Source organism: Atheta coriaria, unplaced genomic scaffold (assembly GCF_025399875.1).
Source record: "Atheta coriaria isolate IRGN ID8LTWV9N9 unplaced genomic scaffold, Caltech_Dcor_3.1 hic_scaffold_9_pilon, whole genome shotgun sequence".
In the NCBI taxonomy this organism is placed as follows: Eukaryota; Metazoa; Arthropoda; class Insecta; order Coleoptera; family Staphylinidae; genus Dalotia; species Dalotia coriaria.
This window is the reverse complement of record NW_027045451.1, coordinates 10,976,326-11,001,787: the sequence shown is the minus strand read 5'-3', so window position 1 is coordinate 11,001,787 and position 25,462 is coordinate 10,976,326. Positions and strand designations below refer to the sequence as shown.

General features: G+C 34.9%; 1 protein-coding gene and 1 long non-coding RNA gene across 2 annotated transcripts; one reads left to right on the top strand and one right to left on the bottom strand.

Moving 5' to 3' along the window:
• Positions 1 to 4,226: 4,226 nt before the first annotated feature.
• On the bottom strand, positions 4,227 to 7,741 carry LOC135798938 (homeobox protein engrailed-2b-like). The gene is made up of 2 exons (XM_065311927.1): positions 6,790 to 7,741; positions 4,227 to 5,304 (listed from the first exon to the last, which is right to left on the bottom strand). Exons 1-2 carry the CDS (start codon positions 7,502 to 7,504, stop codon positions 4,973 to 4,975), a joined length of 1,047 nt encoding a protein of 348 aa, XP_065167999.1. The 5' UTR covers positions 7,505 to 7,741; the 3' UTR covers positions 4,227 to 4,972.
• Positions 7,742 to 16,095: 8,354 nt separating this feature from the next.
• Positions 16,096 to 16,934, top strand: LOC135798928 (uncharacterized). Its single transcript, XR_010549811.1, has 2 exons — positions 16,096 to 16,419; positions 16,545 to 16,934. It is a non-coding gene; the product is annotated as an uncharacterized lncRNA (long non-coding RNA).
• Positions 16,935 to 25,462: the final 8,528 nt, after the last annotated feature.

Genomic DNA, 25,462 nt, shown 5'->3' with positions numbered 1-25,462 from the left:
TTTTAGATTTAGAACTAATACAAGCACATTTTGTATAAACCAAAGTGCGGCATTTCATACACAGGATCATTTCGAAGATTTGTGCTCGTCCACAAGCTTTTCTAGGAGGTCGAAAAAAATGATATACGTTTTCCCTGTTAAAACCCGGTGCCTGTCTTCGGTCCAACTTGGGCAACTTGAAGAATTTATATTTAATGATCAACGACAATCTTAATATAACATAACCTCTCAAAATTAATACTATAAATTATAGATAAATAAAGAAGCTTTCTGATGATAAAATAAAAATCGGTAAAACTAACGTTTAAACGGCTTGACAGCTCTTGCACTTACGTCGTTATAATAGATTTGATAATCAAGAATACACGAAGTTGTTATCACGACGAAAGCACGCGGCAAGTTTTAACCCAAATAGTTGCATTAATTGTTTATAAATACGAGTAAAACAAGGGGCCAGTCTATTTTTGCACAAACTTCAACAGTCCGCGGATATCGTGGTGGTCCAACTTAGGCGCTGGTCCAACTTAGGCTACCTTCCCCTATATTAAGTATCAAGTGCACTAAACGGCACTTTATCAACGTTTAGCCACGTGCTTACGCTATTTTTCCTAATTCCGCTTTATTTCCACGTTGAGATTTTTATATTTCAACTTTAGTCACGGCCTTGGCCGTCCGTGTGTAAAGTGCCACTTTTTGCGTTTCAAAACCGTGGAAAACTGACGTTTTAAAAATGGAAATAGAAAATGAATTTTAAAGTGTTGCAACAGAAATGTTGCTGTAATCATTCTAATTTTGATTGTAAAATCATTTTTATAATTGCAAATTGAGTTGGTGTTTGATCTTTGTTTAATCAACACAATAAATCATTGTAAATGTAATTAATTTATGATTTATAATTAAATTTATCGTCAATAATTGAAATTTTCATTTAGCGTAATTATTCCTTGAATTTTCTTGAATTTTAAGCTGTGATGAACATTTTACTTTGAAATATTTCAAATTCTTGTTTTGCAAACAATTAGAAATTTAATCGAATTTATAATTAGTTGATTAGTACTTATGCATAGCTAACATAGTTAATTAACAATAAAATCTGAATAAGGATCGGTGTAAAGTTCAGCGTGAGCTAATTGTAATATAATCATAGCACAATGTAATTAATTACTTTGGTACTAAACAAATAGGTAACTATAAATATAAAATACGTACACTCATATTACCTACTTAATAGTACCTATAGTAGGTTTGTAAGAGTGTATGGAAAATAATGAAAACGCAATGCAAAAAAGGCTTGTGCCAGTGTAGATCAATTTATTAATTATTATGCGTCAGTTTGTTATTAGTTGAATAACATGATGATTAATCGTTGGCATGAAAAGGCGGGATATACCTATTGGCATAAGCTGTCAATACCAACAAGAAATTTAAAGAAAAAGTTTTCAATTAATAAATTATTAGGTATATGTGTTGGGAAATTAGCGAGTTGAATAACAGACTGAGTGTTTTTTTGAGGTTAGATTGAATAAAATTATGAAAAAAAATAGAAATATTTGTTTATTTTGATTTTATTGTTTGAGAGAATTGATTTAAGTGAATTTTTAAGTAGGTAAGTTAAATGTTAATTCTTGTTATTTTTGATCACTTGTGTGCAAAAATGCAATTTTTACATAAAATTTTCTAAAAGGATGAAAATTGACACATTTTTCTAGAGAATTTTGTGGTTTTTTGTTATATTCTTTTAAAAATACTTGGAAAACAGGAATTTAAGTGTGTAAAATACAATTTTAAGCACCAAAATCAATTCAATACGTTTTTATAGCAAAAAATAAAATTATTTGAGGAAGGTTTCTTTACTTTTTTTCCAAAAATATTTTGAAATGTAAAATAATCGCAAAAAATAATTATTTGCACCCTAGTGATTATCGGTAGGGGAGACTGGGTACGGTTGTGACAATTTGTGTTTGATTACCAATAGTTTTGTTAATTTACCAGTTAGATCGTAGAAAAGTAACTTTTATGGTAATTTGTACATTTATCTATACAAGAATACTAAAATGTTGGCCCTAAATACGACGTATAACTAATAAGATAAATTTAAAAAAAAAAGTCAAATTGTCACAACCGGCCACACACCAAGGACGGTTGTGACAGTGGTTGGGTGCGGTTGTGACATGCAAAAACATACACTAAAATGGCTATTCCCTTGGCAAAAATCTAGTGCATTAATATGAATGTGAGAGGAATGATTATCCAGCAATAGAAAAACTTGATGTGTTAGAGAAGCATTCGAGAATTTCTTAAAATGTTCGAGAAATGTTAAGAATGAGTCATCCTGCATCCAACCTGAAGGATTTACAGTTCCAATTGATCCCACCGGTCCATCTCTAACAAAATGATCATGATAACGTACTCACGGGAATACAAAAAAGGAAAAAAAAATGCAAAAAAGCATCTAGAAGCAAAAAAGAACAACTATAGTAATGTCACAACCGTACCCACAAAATTTGTCACAACCGTACCCGAACCTCTTTTTCGAAAACAAAAATTCGCCATGACTTTGTCGAATAATCTACGTAAAAAGCAAATGCTTATAAATAACTACCAATGTTCAATTTAAAAGAAACAAAAAACAGAAGTAATCTATCTGTATACAAACAACAGTAATTATTAAGTGAAGCCGTACAAAAATATTTACTTTTGACTGTCAAAAAGCAATGTGGGCTCCTAGTTACGTTAACGTCGCGCAATGACTGATGCAATACTAGGGAAAGCATTCAAATTTGCACCCCGCTTCTTTTTCCTCTTGCACCCTCCCACGAATGACGTATAGTTTCGTTATTATGACGACTGTCACTACCGTACCCTGGCACAACCGTACCCAGTCTCCCCTAACTATCTGTTTTCTGAAAATTGGTAATAAAAATAATCACGCATTTAATTTGTTCGCAATAAAAATTCTTCCTCTTGTTTTTTCAACATTGCATTATCACGACTAAGTGGAATCCAATGTGATTGCCGCTTATTATAGACCGCATATTATCCAAATGCGTATTTGTATTGCTATATGTTCGTACGTATTGCTAAACGCAATTGCGATTGCGGCGGCAAGTTCTGGGAATATGCATTAATAGAATAATCAGACGTGCATAAGCGTTATTAACGCAAAGTGCGCGCAGAAATTGCGCGCCGCGCGTGTGGCACTAATAAAAAGCGCAGGTATGTTTATCGGCGTATTATTTTATTTAAACAGTAGTCGCACGCACGCACCGCACCACAGCCTTTACGAATAAATATCCGAATGACATTCAACGATTTAACGAGACTTTCAAATTGAGTGCATTTGAGAAAAAATAAATATAGGCAACTTATTGATCAGAAGTAGTTTTCAGAAGACAAGTAGGGAAGTAGAAAAAGTTGCATATGTGTAGAAATCTGTTGAAAAGAAGAGAAATAAGTAAAAAATATAAAAATTATTATTAATTAAGTTAAATTAAATTCAATAAAGGAAAAAATAAATAAATATAGGCAACTTATTGATCAGGAATAGCTTTCAGAAGACAAAAGGAAATAAATAAAAAATATTAAAATTATTATTAATTACGTTAAATTAAATGCAAAAAAGTAAAAAATAAATAAATATAGGCAACTTATTACTCAGAAGTAGCTTTAAATTGACAAGTAGAACAAGTTGCAGATATTTATGAACCTAATTTCTTTAGAAATCAATTAATATGCGAAAATTTATGTCTCACGCTTTTTGTTTCGAATAAAAATGGTGCACTGCAAGTAGGGGAAGGTAGCATAATTTGGACCAGCGCCTAGAAAAGCTTGTGGACGAGGACAAATCTTCGAAATGATCCCCTGTATGAAATGCCGCACTTTGGTTTATACAAAATGTGCTTGTGTTACTGCTAAAACTAAAATTTACTATTGTGTCAATTGCCGTTAAAAAAGCATGGTCCAATTTAGGAAACCGGTTTCTTAATTTGGACCAAAAACACAATTTTTTTAAATTGAAATTTGAGGGGTATAAATATAATTTTTACTTAAACCAAAAATATCATTTTGTTGGTAAGCCTTGTGAGTTACTTTTCCGCTCCTTAATTTTTATTGACAGTTTATATGTGACTCTATAAATCAAAAAATATAAAAATGGTCCAAATATGGCTACTTTCCCCTATATTTCTTATTAATTTAGGTTTCTAACCTCAAAAAAACAAAAATAATTTTTTAATGTAATATTTAGTACTTTATTATATACACTTTAAATCTGATCAGTCATTCAGTCATCCACACAATCATATGCGATAGAAATACAATAATAACACAATACATTTCTTATCAATACAACTTAAGCATGTATAAGTATATCAAAGTAGTATGTACATTAAATAACCATATCTAGCATACGTACGCATGTGATGGGAAGAAGAAGCATTGCACGTTATTAATTCACAGCGAAACACGCATGAATTATTCTTATCACTATTATAGTAGAATATTCAGTTTTATTTACCAAAAATTTGTGAATTATTCGATTAATCTGAATCCGATACGTTTGATTAGGTGTTAAATTGAAATATTGCAATATTCAATAAGAGTCGAGTGAAAACATGAGCCACCTTTGATGTAGGTAATTATTTAAATATAATTAAAATGAATCAGTCTATTTTTAGTACAAAGTGACTGCTGAACTGTATTCCACTCGGTGAATCGTGTGTGATTTTTTACAACTATTTAACAAAATAATACGAGTTTAAACAAAACAACGAAAGCTCTAAACATCTCAAAATGTCTACAACAATATTTATAATATTAAGCGTTTCCTTTTGTACATTTCTCACCCTTTGAATCGTCATAATTTAATTTTTTCTGGCATTTTTATCTGAGATCTTCAATTTAAATTCAATTTTAATTCAAATCAATATTTGGCTTTTTATTAATTTAATTATTTATGTTATTTTGAATGATTTTACGTTGTGATAGGCATATCGTCCTCATCACACGCGACAGTTGTATGATTGTATAATCCTTGCGCCATTAATTGAATCGCGAGCGGGTTTTTCTGCCCGTTGGATTTTTTGATCTTCGCGCGTTTGTTTTGGAACCAAATTTTGATCTGCGCTTCGTTCAGACCCAACTCAGCGGAGAGTTGCTGACGGCGGCGTTCGGTGAGGTAACGATTTTCGGCAAACTCTTGTTTAAGACGGGCTAATTGTGCGCCGGAAAACGCTGTCCGCGGACGTTTATCTTCGTTGGATTTCGGACCAGTGCTCGGTTTCTTCATACGTCTTGATCGTGGACCTGGAAACAAAAAATTAAAAATTTTACTTCAAAATTACAAAAGTGTAAATTTAAGTGAGGTTAGAAATTAATTTTATAAATGGTCGTTTTGTAACCATAATAGAACAATAATGGTTTAAGGGGTATGTTAACGATGGTCCAAATGACAATTGTGGTCACATTATACAACCCCCAAGGGTCTAAATGACAAATTACAAATTTTAACATTCTACTTAATTAAATAACCAAGAATTTTAGGTACCAAGATTTCAAGTCACACCTCATGCTAACATATTTCATCGCTCGTTTAAAAGCCATTTCAATCCATTTCGGATGAGATTTTACGCGATGTTTTCACGAACCAAATATCGCGATATGTAACGATGTGTTGCGCTTCTAGTAAGTGCATCAATCACTCGCCCGAAACACTTAAATTTGTGTGTAATATACGCGGTGTAAAGTTGTCAACGCAACGATAAGTGGCTTTTAAAAGCCTGCGAACCTCCAACATTCAAAACTCAAACTTTGCGATATTTTTAGCTTCAAAATTCTTAAATATAAAATATTTTAAAATTTTTACTTACAAAAAGGGTTAAAAATCTTTTTTTAAATTTTACTAGTAAATATTTATCAAGAGTGTAATTTGTCACGAAAGCACTGAATATTGCACTAATTAATTAAAATATTTTCTTATTATAGATCTACGCTAAGCTCGTTAGTCGTTTCAAGAAATATAATTACTCGTATTGTGGCGTAGGTAGATCGCGTGTCGAGCACAATAAGCACGTTTCGTTTTGTTTCGCCAACCTCGCGCGTATCTACAGAAGTGAATATTTGATTTGATAATAAACACTCTCCTAAACAGCGCGTGCATCCCCTCGCATTACGCGGCGTTTAGTGTAATTGTTACGTGGAACAAAAGCCACCAGATCGATAATCGCTCTAATTAATTTATTACTTTTTTAACGTATGTGCAATTACACTCTGCGCGCGCTATTATTAAAAAGCAATTGTAATAATTGCTTTGCAAATCGATTAACGAATTAACAAAGCAAAACACACGAAATTATAAAATCATAAAATAAAATTTTTATAGAGATGCACATGTTATATATGCAACCCAATGAACTTTTTTTATTTTAAAGAATTTTACTCAGCAAGCGAATTTTATTATTTTATAGCCTTCTAATTGAGCTTTGACATGCAGAAACATTAATTACGCGCCGCTGGTAAAGCTTATCGCATCATCGGAATTCAGAAATGCGGCTATTATACAAACTTCACCCTAATTTATTTTGCTCGGTGTGTAGACTACAGTTGAAAGTTATTTCTTCAGCGATAAAGTAAACAATACGAACGTTATCTCAGCGAATTAATTAGACTTCACATTTCGTCATCTCACATGATACACATCAGTAGCTACTAATTACCAAAAAATCAACTTTGGTTAAACAATAGCCAAAACCCAAACAATAGAATTAAAGGTTATCTTGAAAGATATTTTACCTGAACTAGGTCTGTCCGAGTATCTCGTGCAGTAGACCCATGCCGGCCAAAGTTGTGGAACACTAGAGTCATCACTCTTCGCTTTGGTCAACTCCTCCGGTGAGGGCAGTATAGGTGTAGCTGGACTTGGTGATTTCCTCGGAGGAGGAATTGGTTCCGGGCTTTTGATATTCGTACTCTTACCAATTCTAGACACAGCATGACACAGACTCCCCAATGGGGCTCTATCGAATGGTTTCACATCAGATTCATAGGGTTTGAAGGCAATCTTTGGAGTAACTTTGGTCCTCAAGACCGCAGACTTTCCAAAATCAGGTTGTAGAATATTAGTAATGGAATACTTCAGAGTCTGTATCGTGGGTTCCTCATCATCAGGAGGTGGTGAACTTGAAGCTTCCGAATGGCTGTATCTCGAGGAAGTGTCCTCTTCATGTTTGGGACTTGGTAGAGCATAGGAAGTGATTCTCAAAAAGGTCTTCTCCTGTTGTTCAATTTTCACACTTGGAGTGTTCACAGAATCAAAAGCCAAACCTCTTCGTGAAACTGGTGAAGCAGGAGGTGAGATATAAGTCTGATGAGTCTTAGAAATCATGGTACAGGTAAATGGTGATGTCCTTGTAGATTCTGGTGAATTCGGAGTGTTGTGGTGTTGATGGTTGATGTCTGAATTGGGGCTGGTTGCCGTGTTAGGACTTGACCGGTCTTCAAACGCCATCACTCTAAGTTTAAAAATGTTCCGATTTAAGTTAGGCAACTAAACAAACACTGGCCAAGTTATAAATGCACTGATATAGTCGCAATCCGCGTGTAGAGTTAGATTTCGAGTTTGGGTTGTGTCCTCGACGACCGGAGACACGCAAATGTCCACGACGGATGACAACGAGTGACAGTCCGAGTCGCACTTGTCCCAGGCCTTAAACAAGTGCTTACTTGTGTAAGTACCCTGTCAAACTGAGTGAGTTTTCAAAATAGTCATCTTTATTACTTCAAGTCTCGGCTCTCCAGTGGCTCCGCCCATTGTGTTTGCTCACCGTCACATCGTCCCTCGCGCAAACTCACCAACTATCTCTCTCTTACTCATACATCCACCTATGTAAATCCATGGTACTTTTTCTCAAAAGTATAAATTACCAATTCTGTAAATAAAAATATTATTAAAACAATATAATAATTATTTTTTGAAAGCGTTTACCGCTGGAATATTTAATAGAAACGTATAAAAAATATGAAATGCCCTCGGGGGACAAGAAAACCAGTCTCCAGTTGTCTCCTTCTAACGAATATCAATAACCTCGGCGCGTCCCACTCATGCAAAAGTATAGTGGGATAAGAGTTGTACGGTTGTATAGGTTATCTCTTTCTAGCAGTTTAGGACCGCCTTAAAAACGTGCACAAATGGTGAACAAGGCGGGTCTCCCACCAGTGTTCCTGCACGTAATTGGCTTGATTGTGCATGGTGGGGTATTTGGGAGCAATTGAGACGTACGCGTGTCGTATTTGTTTTGCCTGATGTAACGGGCGTGGCCATGTCGCTCCGGCGCGCCGTTGTAATTCAATACCGTGTGCGTATATGCGGGATTAATAAGTGGTTTCGATAATGGTTTTATCAATGTGGCAGAACTAATTGATAGATTTCGAAGCTTCGTCGACGTTTGCTCAAGACCTCGACTGTGTTTTTTTTTCTGTGTTGGGTATTTCAATCTTATAGGTGTAAGTGTAAGGTGTAAATAAGTTGTTTAAATATAAGTTGAAAAACAAACAATATGGGATTAAGTAATTATTCAATGAAATTTGCATAGATTTTGCACGGATATTGTTTTATTATGGTTTATCTAGAGTTGAATTGATTGGTTGAGGATGTATCCAGCTGGGTTACGTCAGTGTATGGCTTAATTAAAAGTATGCATAATTGATACATGGAATAAGTGCCAATTTGTTTATAAGTGTATGAAGTTGTACTTGTTGGGTAATTATGTATGGTTGTTTGGTTAAATTTGATGGTTTAACTTGTTTTTAATCAAGATTTTGGGTAGAGGAAAATATATTTTTATCTCCCAGGGCTATAGTTTTTATAGGAGGAAGGTCCTTTATAGTAGGTCTTATTTTGGGCATAATTAGGAGTATTTTAGAGTTTTCCGCGATAATCTACGACCAAAATTACATTTTTCCAAAATTGGACCCATAAAAATTAAAAATTCAAAATTGAAAAAAAAATTTGATTTATTTTTATCTACTCAATCATATTTCCAAAACATATTATTTTTAATTAATTTGGTCTCAATTTACCACGAATAAAACACATTTTTACCCCCAGAATCTGCAGGTTGCAAAACCTTTGAATTCCTTTATAGCAGATCTTATTCTGGTCATAACATAGACTATTTCAAGATTTTCTCCGTTGATCTAACTCTAAATTTAGTTTTTTGTGATTTTATGTGTGTGGTAGGGTAGATACACTCAACAATTCACTATACATTACCTAATCCGCAATTATTATGATATATTCAGGGACCACACAAATCAAAACCTTTATTTCCTTTTTTCAATTGTTATAATCTCCTAACCCACGGTTGAAAGCATGAAGTTGGCACGTCCTAATAGATATCTCGCTTTGGCACTCATTTGATCCCTAAAATGAGCGAATCTAATGCATTTTACATTCAAATGTGAACCCCAAAACGTGACTTTGAACTAATTCAAATTATCCCAACCCCAAACCTTTTCTCTTCCAAAGTTAAGTACCTTCACTTACTCTAAACCACTTTATATTCAATTCAAACCAAAAAAACGTAGGTTACGATTTTGGCAGGATAATTTGTTTGAATGTCGAATGATTTAATCGTGTGAACGCTTGCGTGGGTCTCAAGTCTCAGCCATCCGCCGGATTGCTGATATAGGTATGTGTGTAAATGTTATACCTACCTACTTATAGATAAATAAAAATTTGATGCGTGGGTGAGCCCCGGCCACCGTTGGTAATACTCGCCGCCGAATGACTTATTCTGTCACCATAGGGATTAACCTATTGAATCGGTGTGCGCGCTTGGGTGTCATTTACCGCTCGGGATGCACACGCAATGCACTCTCGCACGACATGCCGTGCGACAAACGTGTCACCGGCAACACACATCTACAGTTGAGCTTGTTTGCTGTTTCGGTGTGTGAGTGTGCCCACCTGAGTCGAAAGTGCCATCGTCTGTTGTTCCCTTTGAAATAATTTATTTCGCAACGTTGAGGTGGATAAAAGGTCCCGAAATTATGCCGGAGATCTCGGCGTCGTTAATTCTTGGATGTTTCCGACGAAGTCTATTCATGGTTCTTGGTATTTTATTTTTTGGGAAGATTATAGAAAGAAATGAATAAAAAATCAGTTTTTTGCTAGTTTTGAAGTGGAAATAGTGATGAAATGTGTTTTAGGGGTGGAATTTTAAAAGGGTTGAATTTCTTTATAGCACATTTGATTATGGGCAGTTTTTGGGAGACTTTAAGCTTTTTTATTATAAATTTAGATAAGATTAGAATTTAGTCATGTTTGAATCAAAAATTAGAAAATTGTTTTTAAGGGTGAATTTTAAAAAAGTTAAATTCTTTTATAGCACATTTGATTTTAGGCAGTTTTTGGGAGATTTTAGTCTTTGTTTCAGGAAAATTGGATTAAATTTGATTTTTTGTCATCCTAATGGATTATTTTCTGATATTTAAAAAATTTAATAGGGAAAGTAGCCATATTTGGACCATTTTATATTTTTGATTTATAGAGCCACATATAAACTCTCAATAAAAATTAAGTAGCGGAAAAGTAACTCACAAGGCTTACCTACAAAATGATATTTTTGATTTAAGTAAAAATTATATTTATACCCCTGAAATTTCAATTTAAAAAAATTGTGTTTTTGGTCCAAATTAAGAAACCGGTTTCCTAAATTGGACCGCGCGATTTCTAAATTGGACCATGCTTTTTAACGGCAATTTACACAATAGTAAATTTTAGTTTTAGCACTAACACAAGCACATTTTGTTTAAACCAAAGTGCGGCATTTCATACACTGGATCATTTCGAAGAGTTGTGCTCGTCCACAAGCTTTTCTAGGAGGTCGAAAAAATGATATACGTTTTCCCTGTTAAAACCCCGGTGCCTGTCTTCGGTCCAACTTGGGCAACTTGAAGAATTTATATATAATGATCAACAACAATCTTAATATAACAAAACCTCTCCAAATTAATACTATAAATTATAGATAAATAAATAAGCTTTCTGATGATATAATAATAATTGTGAAATCTAACGTTTAAACAGCTTGACAGCTTATGCACTTACGTCGTTATAATAGATTTGATAATCAAGAATACACAAAGTTGTTGTCACGACGAAAGCACGCGGCAAGTTTTAACTCAAATAGTTGCATCAATTGTTTATAAATACGAGTAAAACAAGGGGCCTGTCTATTTTTGCAAAAACTTCAACAGTTCGCGGATATCGTGGTGGTCCAACTTAGGCGCTGGTCCAAATTAGTCTACCTTCCCTATATTTTTTTCAATTTTTCAAGTTATCCTTTAACAAAACTTCATTGTACCATGCCAAATCCCGACCTTTTATGGAAAGAGACAATTTATCTCTGGTATTAAAGGTCTTGAAAATTAAATATTTGATTATTTTTGGCTTGGCAAATTTCCACTAATGTGCTGTAATAAAATTAAGCAATTCCCTTTTAAGTCTAATTAATTCCTTGACGAACGTGACCAAAGAAAGACAAAAGAAATCCACGTCGCCGAGGAAAAAGCGCGCTGCAAAAACAACGCGGCAATTATAGAAAGCAATAAAATTATGTCTTTGTGTGGAATCCGACGTAAACAGCGCACGAGCATGCGAACGCGGCGATAAAAACTGGCGAAAGACGAAAGGCGCACGAGCTGCGCGACGGTAACGAAGCGGCGCAATCATCTTCAACCACACGGCACCATGGGTTTAAAAACACGACAAGAGATATGAAGACGCTGAAAACGCTGATGACAACCGCCGCACTAACAACGACGTCGCTTGTTATTTCCACAAAAAAAAACAAGCCTCATAACACAAATGGTGCGGCGCGTTTCTTTTCGATTCGCGTGAATTACCAGTGTAAATGTTTCATAAACATAGAAATAAACGTAAAACAAAACGGTTTTGGTCATTTGCGTTTTGCAAAAAATACTGAGCGTAGATAGGAGAGTTTTTGAGGTTATACTTATGGCTGGAGGTAATGAAATGCAGATGGCGTTACGTGAGAACGCGATATGCATGCGAAATGAGGGAAGCGAATTAAAAGATACATTCGTGAAACGATAAATAAGTTTGGATAAAAAGTCAGGGAGAAAAACGACGCAATAAAACACTTAGGGGTGGTATGCAGGGGATATACAAGGGTTGTTTTGAGAATACCTACGTCCCCAAAAAAGTAAACTGTCTGGGAGTATCTAAGTATTAAATTAAAAAAAGCAAAATTAAAAAATCAAAAAATTTCGAATTTTTTTTACTTTTTTGCCAAAATCCACGTCAATTTGTTGTAAATAGTACTTTGGAACTATTTTTACATTGTTTAACTTATGTTTAATTAATGTTTTGATTAAAAAACGCCGATTATGACATTTTTCCTGTTTTTTGACAATTTTAATCAAAATATAGAAAATATTTTTCAAAACATGATTTCTTTGTTTTTTGCTAAATTTTACTAAGAATTTTAATTTAAAAAATCATGTTCTCATTTGTTCAGATTGTGTAAATGTAAAAATATCCAAATATTAATTTAAAACAAGCAGAATTTTAAAAAAACAACAAAAATTTTCGTTTTTCTTTTAACTTTTTTCTCAAAAATCCAAGTTGATTCGTTCTACGTTGTCACTTCTTGTCGTTTTCCTCAATGTTTACTCTTGTTTATGCTTGTTTTCTTTCACCAAAACCAATTGTGACATTGTCCCGATATTCTCTTGACGCTGACACACCGAATTTGTATAATTGCTGGATAAAATTCACCGAACTACCTCGTTACACCTGATTTTCCGATTTTCCTTGCAGCAGTGAGCCTAATCGCCACCCGTAGTTTTGTTTGCAAATAATCGCGTTTGTCTGCAAACCACCTGAATAGCAATCGTGCTGCCTGTGCTTTCGACACACCTCCGGTTATGAAAAACGTATACCTACCTACCTTCGGATTCAAATAGATTCAAATACAATATTTGAAGATGTAAAAGTCAAAAATGTAAAATTATGTAGGTGTGTGTAAATCCGTATTCGTCTCGCCTATGCCAGTCTCCAATCGACCATTTATAGTATTTTGAAATTTGGAAATGTTTGGATGTTGAATAGTTGAGTTGGTTGAGTGTAGTCCATTTAGGAAAAATATTTTGTCGTATTTTGACAGGTAAGGGTGGCAACGCGGCAAAATGTATTCGATACGCACACACAAATCCAAACAACTTTTTGATAAATGACTCCAACTCGAATGCCTACTTAAAATATTGGATTCGGACGAAAAACGAAAAACGAAAAAAGCAAATAGAAAAAATGTAAATTTCAGGCAAGGCGTCGACTAGGTACACTTAGATATTCTGTAGCGATTATTTATGCACAACTAACCGTGGCTAAATCGATTTGTTCTTTGCAGGTGAAACGAGCACATTCAGGCATTGTTTCTTTTGTTGGCAACGCGGAATAGTCATTTTAATCTGTTGAAAGTTAGTAAAACCTCGTGTTGTCAAGTGAGTTATTTTAATGTGTGAAAAATGAAGTATTTTACAATACTTCTAACGGCTTACGTTAGAACTACGTATTTTTATAATTTTTTTGTAATAAAAGTACATTGATCTGTAGTTAAACTAAAAACTAAAACGTGAATTGAGTCTAATCATTTTAATTGCGGTTAATTACGATTTTGTTTCGAACATGCCATTAAACTAATTAATTTCGACACACAAATTTGATGTTTCTCATTTTATTAAGTCGAATTTAATTGTGCGAAAAGTACTTACATCATGAGATTTATGGCTATGAGAAACAAGTTCATTACTCTGGTAAAAAATTACTTTATAACTTACTTAATGCTTGTAATTAATTTATGTGAGTATTTAAAAGTCAATTATTGAAATATTTAAAATCAAATTTATCAAGTTTTTTTCTAAAAATTTTGCTCATTTAGTTGATAAAATGCCAATTTTTTATGTTTTAAAAATATTTTGATGTCGATTATGATTTTTTTTGATATTTTTATAGAAATCGCAAAAAATGTTTCATAGAAAAATGTTTCCTGGGTTTTTTTTGATAAATTTCCTTGAAATATTAAATTAAAAAATAATTTTTATTATGTTTAGATAGTTATCTAGTCAAAATTTTATGATTAACAACACAAAAACCCAAAAAATTATTTGTTTTGCAAAATTGTTAAAATTTTGCTTCTATTTCTTTGTTTTTTAAATTAAAATTGACTCATTTTATTGTAACTTAAAAGTTTGTATTGCTTTTCATTAGATTTGACAAAAATATTGAACCAAAAAGTAATTTTTATTTTGTTTTGATAGCAAAAGCTCAAAATTCCAAATTTTATCACAAAATAAATCAAAAAAATATCTTTTATTTGTTTTTGCCCAAAATAAGTCTTGCTCTAACTCATTTTATGCTTATAGTGCCTAATAATAATAATTTACACAGTTTATCTCAGCTGAGATCTATTGCAACAAATAAAGCACATTACATTGCATATGTCCGCGCATATTTTATCACCATTGGCGCTTATTAACATTTTTCACACCGTTTTCGTATTCTAATTAGCCGCTCTCTAAACCGCTATGGCTCGATTTCACCAGCCACGCGCCATTTTTGGACGGAAAAGTGTTGTTTTGCATTTCGCACCGACACCCGAGGGGTGATTATTGATTCCGCAATAGTCACGACACTTTTCCACGCATTTTACATCTTAATATGATCATCACAGCGCGCAGATTTCTGCGAAATTATGTGCCCAAGACGGCGAATTCAAATTATCCGCGCGCGCATTTAGTCGTCGTCACATTCTTGCGGCGTATAATTACAACGACATCTGTGGAATTAATAAAAGGTGTCGCGGAGAAACACGTTCGGTGTTAATAAAAATGTCATCGTTTCGCAATCAACATTTTTACACAATAAAATAAAATCAAATTAAAATTTTAAAATTTAATTTCTTTATGATTTTGGTAGTTTTTGTGTTTATCAGATTGATTACATAAGCTATTGTTATGTTGGTAGATGGATATTATCAAAGTGAGTGCTGTAGAACCGCATCAACAACTAGATTAACAAAACGTCGCTCCGAAGTTGACTTGCGATGACTCCACATAGATAAGCCACGAAATCGTGCGCGCACGGGCTGATTTCTTGCAAGTGTCGCGGCGCGCGCATTGTTGATTGGGTCGTGTCAGTGGATTGTGTCAGATGCAAGATACCTGCGTCTGCGCGCGACGCGTATTGTCGTTTTATTTATTGTGCGGTGCTAAACGTGCGCTTATCGCGTTTTATTCATCGTCGATCAAACGACCAACAAACAATGAACAAACTGTGCGCTGGATAAAACCATTTCATAACATTTCAAAACTGTATAAAATACAATTCTCTTCTTTTTCTGCGTCAGTTGAAGAATTTTAATTAAGAAAATGAGAAAAAAACTGCTTACACCTCTTTTTTTCATTACTTCCTTTATTCCTTTCATCCTTTTTCGTATCCAGGCGCATCACGCGAATAAATGCCGAGGGGAGTTGAATAAATCAAACCCCATGTTGGTTTAAGTGTTGGTTTAAGCGTAATATTGCTGCACGCCTAATCGAAGCGTGTTCACACTTTGAGGGGATGATAATATTTAGGGACGCGGTGTGTAACAAGCGTACGCGTGCAAAAAAGCCACCCCGACTTGCCCTATTCAATAAAAGAACAAAATAACACCCAAGGGATGCTTTTTTAGAAAGAATTCGGGCTTAATTTAAAAAAAAATGTGAAAAACCTTAAAAAATTCTTTGTTTTACGTAAATCTGATAAATAAGTGATTTATTCTTCTTAAGGGTGAGTTAACCCGTCATCTGATGCATTTCTAGGAATGCGTGTGGTGTTTGTTGGAATTCGAAATAAATCTGAGGCGCACCCTGCACGCGTGCGCCTTTTACACCACCACTCTTATCGAAAATCAATCTGGCGCCTTTCTTCGGCTAAATCAAACACATCAACGCCATCTGTGAATCTCGCGGCTGAGTTGCAAGAGTTTTATGTACCTGCGTCGGGGAGTGGGAGTACGCGCATACTCCGCGGGGTCTCGGCGAGGTTTTCGACGTGTGTGGTCCGCGCCGAGGTGAGCATAGTTGCTTGCTCACGAGTGCCAACTTAACGATCGTACGCAACATCAATCGATCGTTCGGTCTCTTTTCATCTGCGGCTCGGCGTGCTGTGCTTTTTTGCTCGTCCCGACCAACAGGAATCCGTGAGATGGAATAAAGCTCGGCGCGTGAGATGCGCTGCCAACGATGAGGTTTTCCGATTGGGAGCGAACACCGAACAAGCTGTTAACACATTCGTGCAACCACTGGACGACCATGTGACCATGATATGACGAAATCACATCAGAATTACTTCTTGTACATTTTTTCTTTATATTCAACCATTTTTTAATTTTTTTTTTATCTTTTTATTTGATTTTTTTGTATTTTTGTGTTTTGTGTTTGTTATTTAGTTGAAACCCTTTTATTTATTTTTTTCAAAGGTCCCAAAGCGGTCCGATTCATGTTTTATACGTCTCCTCAGAGTCTGCCGCTTCTTGGTAATTCAACAAGCGTTGGATTCGATCGGAATTCATTTCCATTCGGGATTCCAATGATAATGAATCGGGCGCGCTCGCCTCGGCGAGATAATCAGCGCTCGTTTAACGTCAGCGCCTGTTTTCTAATAAGGCGTTTTTCGATTGCGCGCGGACATCTGCTCGCGATGCGGCGGAAAAAAACGTTTATTACATAAATTCCCCAACGGGCAGACACATGCATGGATTCACATGTGTAACATTAATAACAGTAGGATTTACGCTTTTATTATAATTGATTTACGCAGGAATTCGAATGGATAAAGCCGTTATCAATAAATGTCTTCGATGTTTAAAGATTTTCATTGATTTTCATTGATTTTACATCAAATTAAAACAAAATAAACGAAAATTTTACTTTTAATCATCATAAATAGTTTTGTTACCAAAAAAATATAGGTAATTTTTCTGCCTAGGCATTAAAGTAAAATCTCATTTTTTCGTAAAACATCAAAATTTTACAAATAAAAATTCAGAAAAAAACATTTTTTACCGATTTTGATATTTTTCCTTAAAATTAAAGCAAAACTTTACTGCCCAGGCGTTAAATAATTTTATTTTCCTATTCCTGTGGCAATTTATTGATAAATGGTTGCAACTACATGAATGAATGAATGAAAGTAATGCAATTTTTCATCTTGAGTTCCCTTCTTGCCTATTCGCGAGTCTTAATTCTGAAGAGTCATGAATTCATTGCCAACTTGTCTAGCGGCGTGAGTGGAGAACTCTCAGCGTCTGGTTTGCGCCCTGCTTTCGCACCCAGACGCCGCCGGAACCGCCAGTCATCTCTCTAATGGTGGGATCGTGCCTTATCTCGCAATATACTTACAGCAGGGCTAGGAAAGTGATACCGGACAGGAAATATAGTATGTAAATGCGCCGCCGCCAACCGCATTCAATCCGCATATACATTACTTACTTTATATTACTCGCGTGTAATATGCATTATCATCATTATTTGCATTAGCAGATTGAAATACGCGGCGGAGATAATAGAATGGGAGAGTTTTAATTCTGGGATTAATTTATACAATGTGGGAGAAAATAAGTACCTATTAGTGATGTGTAAGTAAAGTTGCCTAGTGTAGCTAAAGTGATACCTACAATGTTGGACTTGCAGTATAACTTCCGATCACACAGATTAGATGTGACTAAATATGTCAGAAAATAGTGAAAAATATAATTGGTTGATTTTTTTATTAGATTTTTGAGCAAAATTGATGTAAAATTTGCCAAAAAGTTTCAAAATCAATGGCAAAAGTTGTTTTTATAGAATAAATATCGATAGCTTTATACTAGAATGGTGTGATGTGTCAGTAAAGTTGCCTAATGTTATATAATGTCCCAATGTTGGACTTGCAGTATAACTTCCGATCGCATCAATAAAAATGCATTAAAATACTGTACATTGTTTCTAAATTGTTTGTTTTTTAATGTAAAATTGTACATGGATTGCATTATTTAATGTTTGTGTTAGTTTGACATAAAATTCTCACTAGTATTTCAAAATTGGTCGTAAAAAACATTTTTTACAAAAATAAATATCCAACGTTTTAAATTTACATATTCTCGTAACACTTTTAGGCACGACGCAATCAAAACTTTAAACAAAGTGAAGTTGTTGCATATTATGCATGACATTTTAAATGTGTTCATAAAATTAGATTATGACGCCACATAACTAACATACCCACTTCTACAATGTTTAAGAACACTAACAATAACTTACAAGTTCCAGCAAATATCAAACATGAAATATTTACCTAATAGTTAATACAATGTATCGACAGTTATAGAAAATGTAAGAGAACTAAAGTTCAAAGTTGATATTACTGTCATCGTTTGTATTATTTATTTATTTGTAAAATCTCACAAAATAGAAAAATATTGATTAAATAGTTTTTTTTTATTCTGCGTGCAAGTTAACAAATTACTATAAAATTATCGCATTATCTGTAATCTATGCAAATGCAAAACATCACACATTATTTATTTATAAGCTAGTCAACTAGGAAAACGCCATAATCACACCATGTCGATAGCAAGCTTCACGCGTTCAAACAAATTGCAAACGATTACGACAACGACCGACGCACTTTATCAGCGCCACTCGTTATGCATTTTCAACGCCGCGTTTAATTCCCGACTTAATCAGCCAATGTTAGATGGTTATCTATCGCGTCGATTATCGTGCATATTAAGTTCAATCCCGGCGAGTCGTGACACTTGAAAATTCGTATCGAAAAACAAGCAATTTTCACAAAAAACAAAAACTCAAGTGTTTATATTGATTACTGTGATTTTCTCGCGGTAATTATGCGACTTTCGAAGAAAATTTCCAGCTGAACTCGTTTTCAATTCATTCTAGGTTATTAGCGAATAAATAAAAAAGTATTAATCATCTGATATGATTGCGCTGAGTTGGAGTTAAGCAGTGGTTTTGCGTTAAGTCTTGGAACGTGTTCTAATAAAATATATAGCGTCAAATCGCGCAATAATGGAGGCTGCGGTGAGCGGCGCGCTGGCTTAATGGAGAAATAAATCTTTTCGTATCGATGCGATCGTTTAGGAGGCTTCTCGCCGCCGCTTTAATACGCCACGAGGAGAGACTGTCTTTATGCTACGGCGAGCCGCTTATCGATGCGCACGGAGCGCGAGCTCTTTGAAGTTGGCTGTATTTTTCGATTAGCGCACGACGACCGAGTTCGATAATTTTCTATAATAAACTAGGGATTAGGCTCTGCCACGAGTGGATACGTTCAAGGAAAATAACAAAATAACACGTTAACGCTTTTATTATCCAAGAAAAAGTTGATATTTTGTAAAATATCATAAATTTTCTTTTAAAATATGAAAAAAACATTAAATGTTTTATTATAATTCAGTGAAATATTTTATTTTTGCAAAAATATTGAATATAAAATCATAATTAGCAAAATTTGACTTTAAAATTGGTTTTTAGGTTAAAAATGGCAATTTTGCAATGTAGGTGGCGCCATTATCTATGTCCAATCTCTTTATATAAGAAAATCAGACATTACAGCATGTTTTATCAAAGGAAAATGGAAAAATTAACAAAAATCTTTTGTATGTAAATGTTATGTAAAAATACGAAAACTAACCTCAAAATTTCTTTTTTAGGTTAAAATAGTACTTACTTTACAAATAGATGGCGCTACTGTTGAGATATAAACGTGTAATTCTATAAGCTTGTAACTTGATACTCTAAAAATTAAATAGATAATTAAGCAATAATTTTTAATTGCATAAATCAATTACACAGCGAATTAATCAAGCCGGTTTTGTAACGCCAATCAAAAGAGAACGCATGCACACGTCGCAAAACAAGGAAAAAACAAATCACAGCACATGACGCGCTTCAACTCGCCTGAAATTGACTTGGTTTTAATGAATTAATCAAGCGCGAAACGTCCGTGAATAATTACTGACTTTCCTCGACATTTGAAACCCAACACTACAACGGTACAATCAACAATCTACAACTGTACAATTAATTTTTTAGTTGTAAATATTTATTTATTGAAAGCCAATTGGCTTGAGTAATATATCAATTAAAGATGAAAACAGCGCCATTGTTATCTGCATGCGTCAATTGCGTTAAAGTGAAATATCGTTTTGACCTGTGACTTTACGACCGACGTTGTATATCAAAGTTTCTTACTATGTATATAGAGGCCTCAACTCGACAAATCACACAAATCATAATAATCACAATAATCACAACAATCACAATCGGGTATTAAATGGCTTCGGGAAGGAGACCGCACGCTCAGGCGCAGCATAATGGCTGTCCATATGGCTATAATTTGTGTATGAATCGATTGAAGCCAATGAGCCAGCGCTATCGCACTCTCAACGCACGAAAAACCAACCAATTGCAAGTCGAGTGGCATGAATTATGTGCCAGTACAAATTAAATCCGTATAGGCAACTTTTTATGCACGCACATTTCTCAGCTAGTGGTGTAAACAAAGTTGCATACATCACATGACGTATTTATTGCGTAAGTATACAATGTGTGTGATTTTGAGTGCGAGTTTGATTGACATTTAACGAGGCAAAAGTTCCACTTGAATAAATTAGACAAGACGCTAATAAAACTGATCAAGAGTCAATGAAACTTCACAACAGTGATATAAATCAATAAACACGCCATCATCCGCGACACTTCGTTATTAAATCGGATTATTTATGGTCAATTTTCAATCAAATTATCACATTAATCAAAAGAAATAATAAAAAATTATTTTGTTGATAATAATTAATTTAATATAATTAATTATATGAAATCATCTCATTATTTCGGATGGATAGATAGAGATAATGCTTAATTAAATCCAATTTTCGATTTCATTAACTGCCGAACATTTAAATGCGTTACTAATTAACTGCTGCTTATCTGAAACAATTAATAGGACGAGAATCACACGAATTACGAATAAACGACGTGATTTAGCGTCGGCACCACTGTCGGCCGCGCGCGCTTAATTAATTAATTAGTTATTAACGAGGCGGGCTGGTAGCCGAACGCCGGTGCGGCGGGAAGCGTTCGTCATGAACGTATTGATTGTTTACGAGCGCAATCGCACGCACGCCGGCGAAGTGCTTAATAACATGCAATTAACTCCGGGTTAATTATTATAATTACGATGCGTGCAAAAACCCCGCATGAAAGAAAAAAATCAAACCAGAAGCGATATTTTATTGTAACATAGGCAACTTTATATGTTTGTCATTTTATAAACTAGTGTTGCATAATTGGTTGCCTATAATATAATTAATTTTTTCGAGTGAATTTAGTAATGGTTGGCCATCTGTGTTCGGATAACCGAAACGAAATAAATTGTGGTTTATGTAAGAAGCAGCAAAATAAAAAATAAAAGCTGTGCGCGTTCGAGCGAGTAAAAAACGAAAAAAAATCCAGCTCGAATTTCTCTCGCATTATAAAGTTATAGCCGACATGGATATAACAGATAATTGGATTCGTGTGGACTCGTGGGCGCTGGAGCAGGATGGATGTACGTGGAAACGACATGAAGACGCAGCAGCGCTCCTTTATTCTATGCCTTCCTCTGCGGCCGGTCCGACGTTGATTATTCGTTTCTCCTGCCCGGTAGATCAAGCGGCCGCCGCGCGCTTAATTCGGCGCGGCTCTTCGGGCGGCGGCGCGGGGAGGCATTCCGAGGCAGTTAAAAACAAGTAGAAAACAAAACGCGGACCACCCAAGACGAAAGCGAGGGCACCGATGCACCGATCTTCTTCTTCTCTCATTCCTCCAGCTTTGGTAGTAGGTATTACCACAATAACGAACTCGCCGTCGTGGTTGCATGCAGCATGCATCGCGTTACAGCATTCTGTGCGCTCATATACTTGCGCGGCACGTAGTGGAGGTATGTGTTCTTCGCTTTTGGAAGAGCTGAAGAGGAGACTCAGATGAATGCGCCCGGAGGACACACAGGCGTGCCGCGCGCGCGCGCTCTCTCGATTGGTGTTCAAGTTCATGAAAACCCAATGCGGGCACCTGGTCCTCGATGGTCGTGTGGTTCCCTTCTCGCGCGTTATATAACGAAGTAATCATCATTAAACTTCGGCGAACGGACGGCGGAACAAAAAATCTTCTGGCATTCGAGGCCCGCGTTTACAAATTACCATCACGAGTCGAAAACAGAATCCAAACCAAAAACACAAAATAATTGCTTATAAAGTTGCCTAACAAAAGTTAACATATGCAACTTCTTAAACATAGGTACTGAAACTCAGGAAACCATTTTATTCTTAGAGTTTTGATACGCATACAAACACTCAGGTTTAATTATGGCCGCCCCGTGGGTTAATTTGATAGAAAAGGTGGGGTCTAACCCCATTAGTGTTCCGCCCGGGCCTCTCTCTGCATTATCAACGCACATCAAAATTGAAAAATGTCCGAGAGCCGACTTAATTTCCGAATAATTATTAACGTTGAAAAAACGCAGCGCCCAGCCGACCATCAAAGTTATAAATTTTAATGAAACAACACCAAATATATACCTACGTGACGGAGGAGAATAAAAAATGAAAAATGGGGAATATGTTACAGCTAGGAATATAAATTAGGCACGATAAATTTTCAGCAAAAAGTGCGCGACACAAAAGTAATTTTCAAGCGCGGCCACACGATAAAGAAAGATATTTTATGGAATAGAGTTTGGAGAGTGTAATTATTACATTATAATGTAACTTAATACCGGCGAGCGCTGCCGGTTGGCTACAACTTGGTTAATATAATCGTGAAACTTTATCTTTAATTAACTAAATGGAGTTGTGTTTGGAAATAAATTAGAATATATTTGTTCTTTGTGATCTTACGTTGATTAGAAAGCTTGAAACATCAAATCGTAGCTAATAATAAACAAAAGAAAAGGAAATTTAATTAACTTTTACTGTACATCTGACAAATTTATGAACTTTGAAATGAAATTAAATTTTTCATAACGAAAATAATCTTTATAATCAATTTTTTCATCTTTATTATATATTTTCGGTGTTGAATTCGATTCAAACACATTTTGACCCAATCCTCGGTGAGGTTCACATTTAATGATGGCTGCCGACGGTTGCACCGCCTGAAATTAGACGCGCATGTTCCTCTTTTCTTTTTTTAATTTCCTGTCTGTCGCTCCTCGTCCAATTTACGCTTCCAAATCGAACCACTCGCTGCGTATCGCCGCGATGAAGATACACATGGCGATGTTATTTTTACATCGAAGTATCACGGATGAATCTGGCATCTTGATGACCATGCACCACAAGTCTACATCACGAAGTGGAATCAATGCGCATGAACACCTGAAACTCCAAGAAGAGCAAACTGTACTTTATTTTGACTCTTTGTAACCCGCGTGCACAGCCTGTAATTATGTTGCGAGTGAAGAAGATCAACGAATCCATCGTTACCTTTATCTTCATTCTCCATGATTGGAACTGATGGAATGATTTCCACTATGAAAAAACATTGCAATTTGCTTTATTTTGAAATTGTGTGTAAAATAAATTGTAAACAAGTTAATTACATTTGTAGTTACTTGTAAATGAATTTATCGTATAGATGGCGCTGGTAATAAGTTAAAAATGGCGTCTAATTGGTGTTTTGGCCAATTAATCACGTAATTTATTACCTAAAACGTCAAAACATCAAAGGAATTGAGAGTAAATAAAAGCCGGTGGTAATAAATAGCCTAACCTACAAATTGTGCGCTGGTAGCTGTTGTGCAGCGTGCGTAAAGCGGATTTTTTGTTCGAGTGTCAACGATCATTACGCCTAATTGCCTGTATCGGCGTCGGGCGACATTATTAAATTACAAATTACCACGCCATAACAAGACGAGCAAAATGGCCGCCCGGCACTCTCAAAATTTTAGGTACCTATATGATCGCCTAAGTGTGAATGTATTTACGGTGTTGTTCACATCACACATCAGCGGATCAAATTACTACCAGTAGGTACAAGCTACAATGAGTAATTGAAGTTATTCATAAATGCGCGACGGGCACGTTCGGGCAGTTAGACGTCTGCATGATGCATGCAGTTGAGCATGAACCCGATAGATTGGTAATGTCATATGTGTGGTTTAATGTTGTTGGTGAAAAACTCGACATTTTATTTGTATGGATGGCTGTGTGAGTGTCTACTTGCAGTCGACATAATGGACGCGAACGTACATTTGTTCGGTTATTACGAGGCGAAGGTGTGGTAATTGCCGGTTGTCGCACGGACGAGCGGTGCTTTTTTTCACACCAGATAGGCTTTTAATAATAATCGTAATGACTGCGGCTGTAACAAGAGCGACATGGCAAAGCTTTCAATTGAATTATTGATGACATATTGAGCAATAAAACTCTAGCTAGTTATTACAAGCGCTTTTTTTATCCTGTTATCAAAACAGTTTGGTTGAAATAAAAGCTGTGTAGGTATTTAGCATACGAGTATTTTTTAACTAAAGCGGAAATCGTGTAATTGGTTATTGCTTTCAAAAAATATGAATTATTTGTTGCTTGAGGCATGTTTTATCTTCAAATGAATAAAAAAAAATTAATTTTATAGCAAGTATGATCAATGTTTTCGTAAATTTGTCATAAAAAACTATGAAATATGAATTATTTTGAATAATCACATGTTTTTTGAAGATATTATTCATTTGGTACCAACCAGAGTAGATATTTTACTTTGTAATTATTAAACTCGCTTATTTTTGGCTTTTTAAGTTAAAAAAACGAAAATTTGACGCTTTTTGGTCAAAATTTATCAGAAAAAAATAGAAAATCAATCAAAAAGCAATTTAAAAATAAATTTCCCATAATTAGGTATCACACAAATTTGAAACAATAAAAAATACCTTTATACCTGTAATAATGACGACGTTCTTGATACGTTTATATTTCCGTTTTACAACTTTACGGCTTTGCAATTGTTCGAATACATGCTTTTAGTTGAAAATATGCTTTGCGTGGTCATTATTACGTTATACCCGAGGCATTAATACGAAAAAATTCAGAGAACAAGCAAATAGGAGCAAACATTTAAGCAATAAAATGCTCGCGCTTATATTCGTAGCAAATTAATATTTTATTGCACAATTACACAAGCCACAATCGAAACAATAAAATTTTACAGCATTGACCTAAGTTATCATATTACTGACGATATTTAAATTTACCTACTTAAATATTTAATGATTATCTATGCCATACTAAAAGATAAATTTTTAAACTTTTGTTTGGGTAAAATTTATTTTTCAATTCGTTGTTATTCTTAAATTATGCTACCT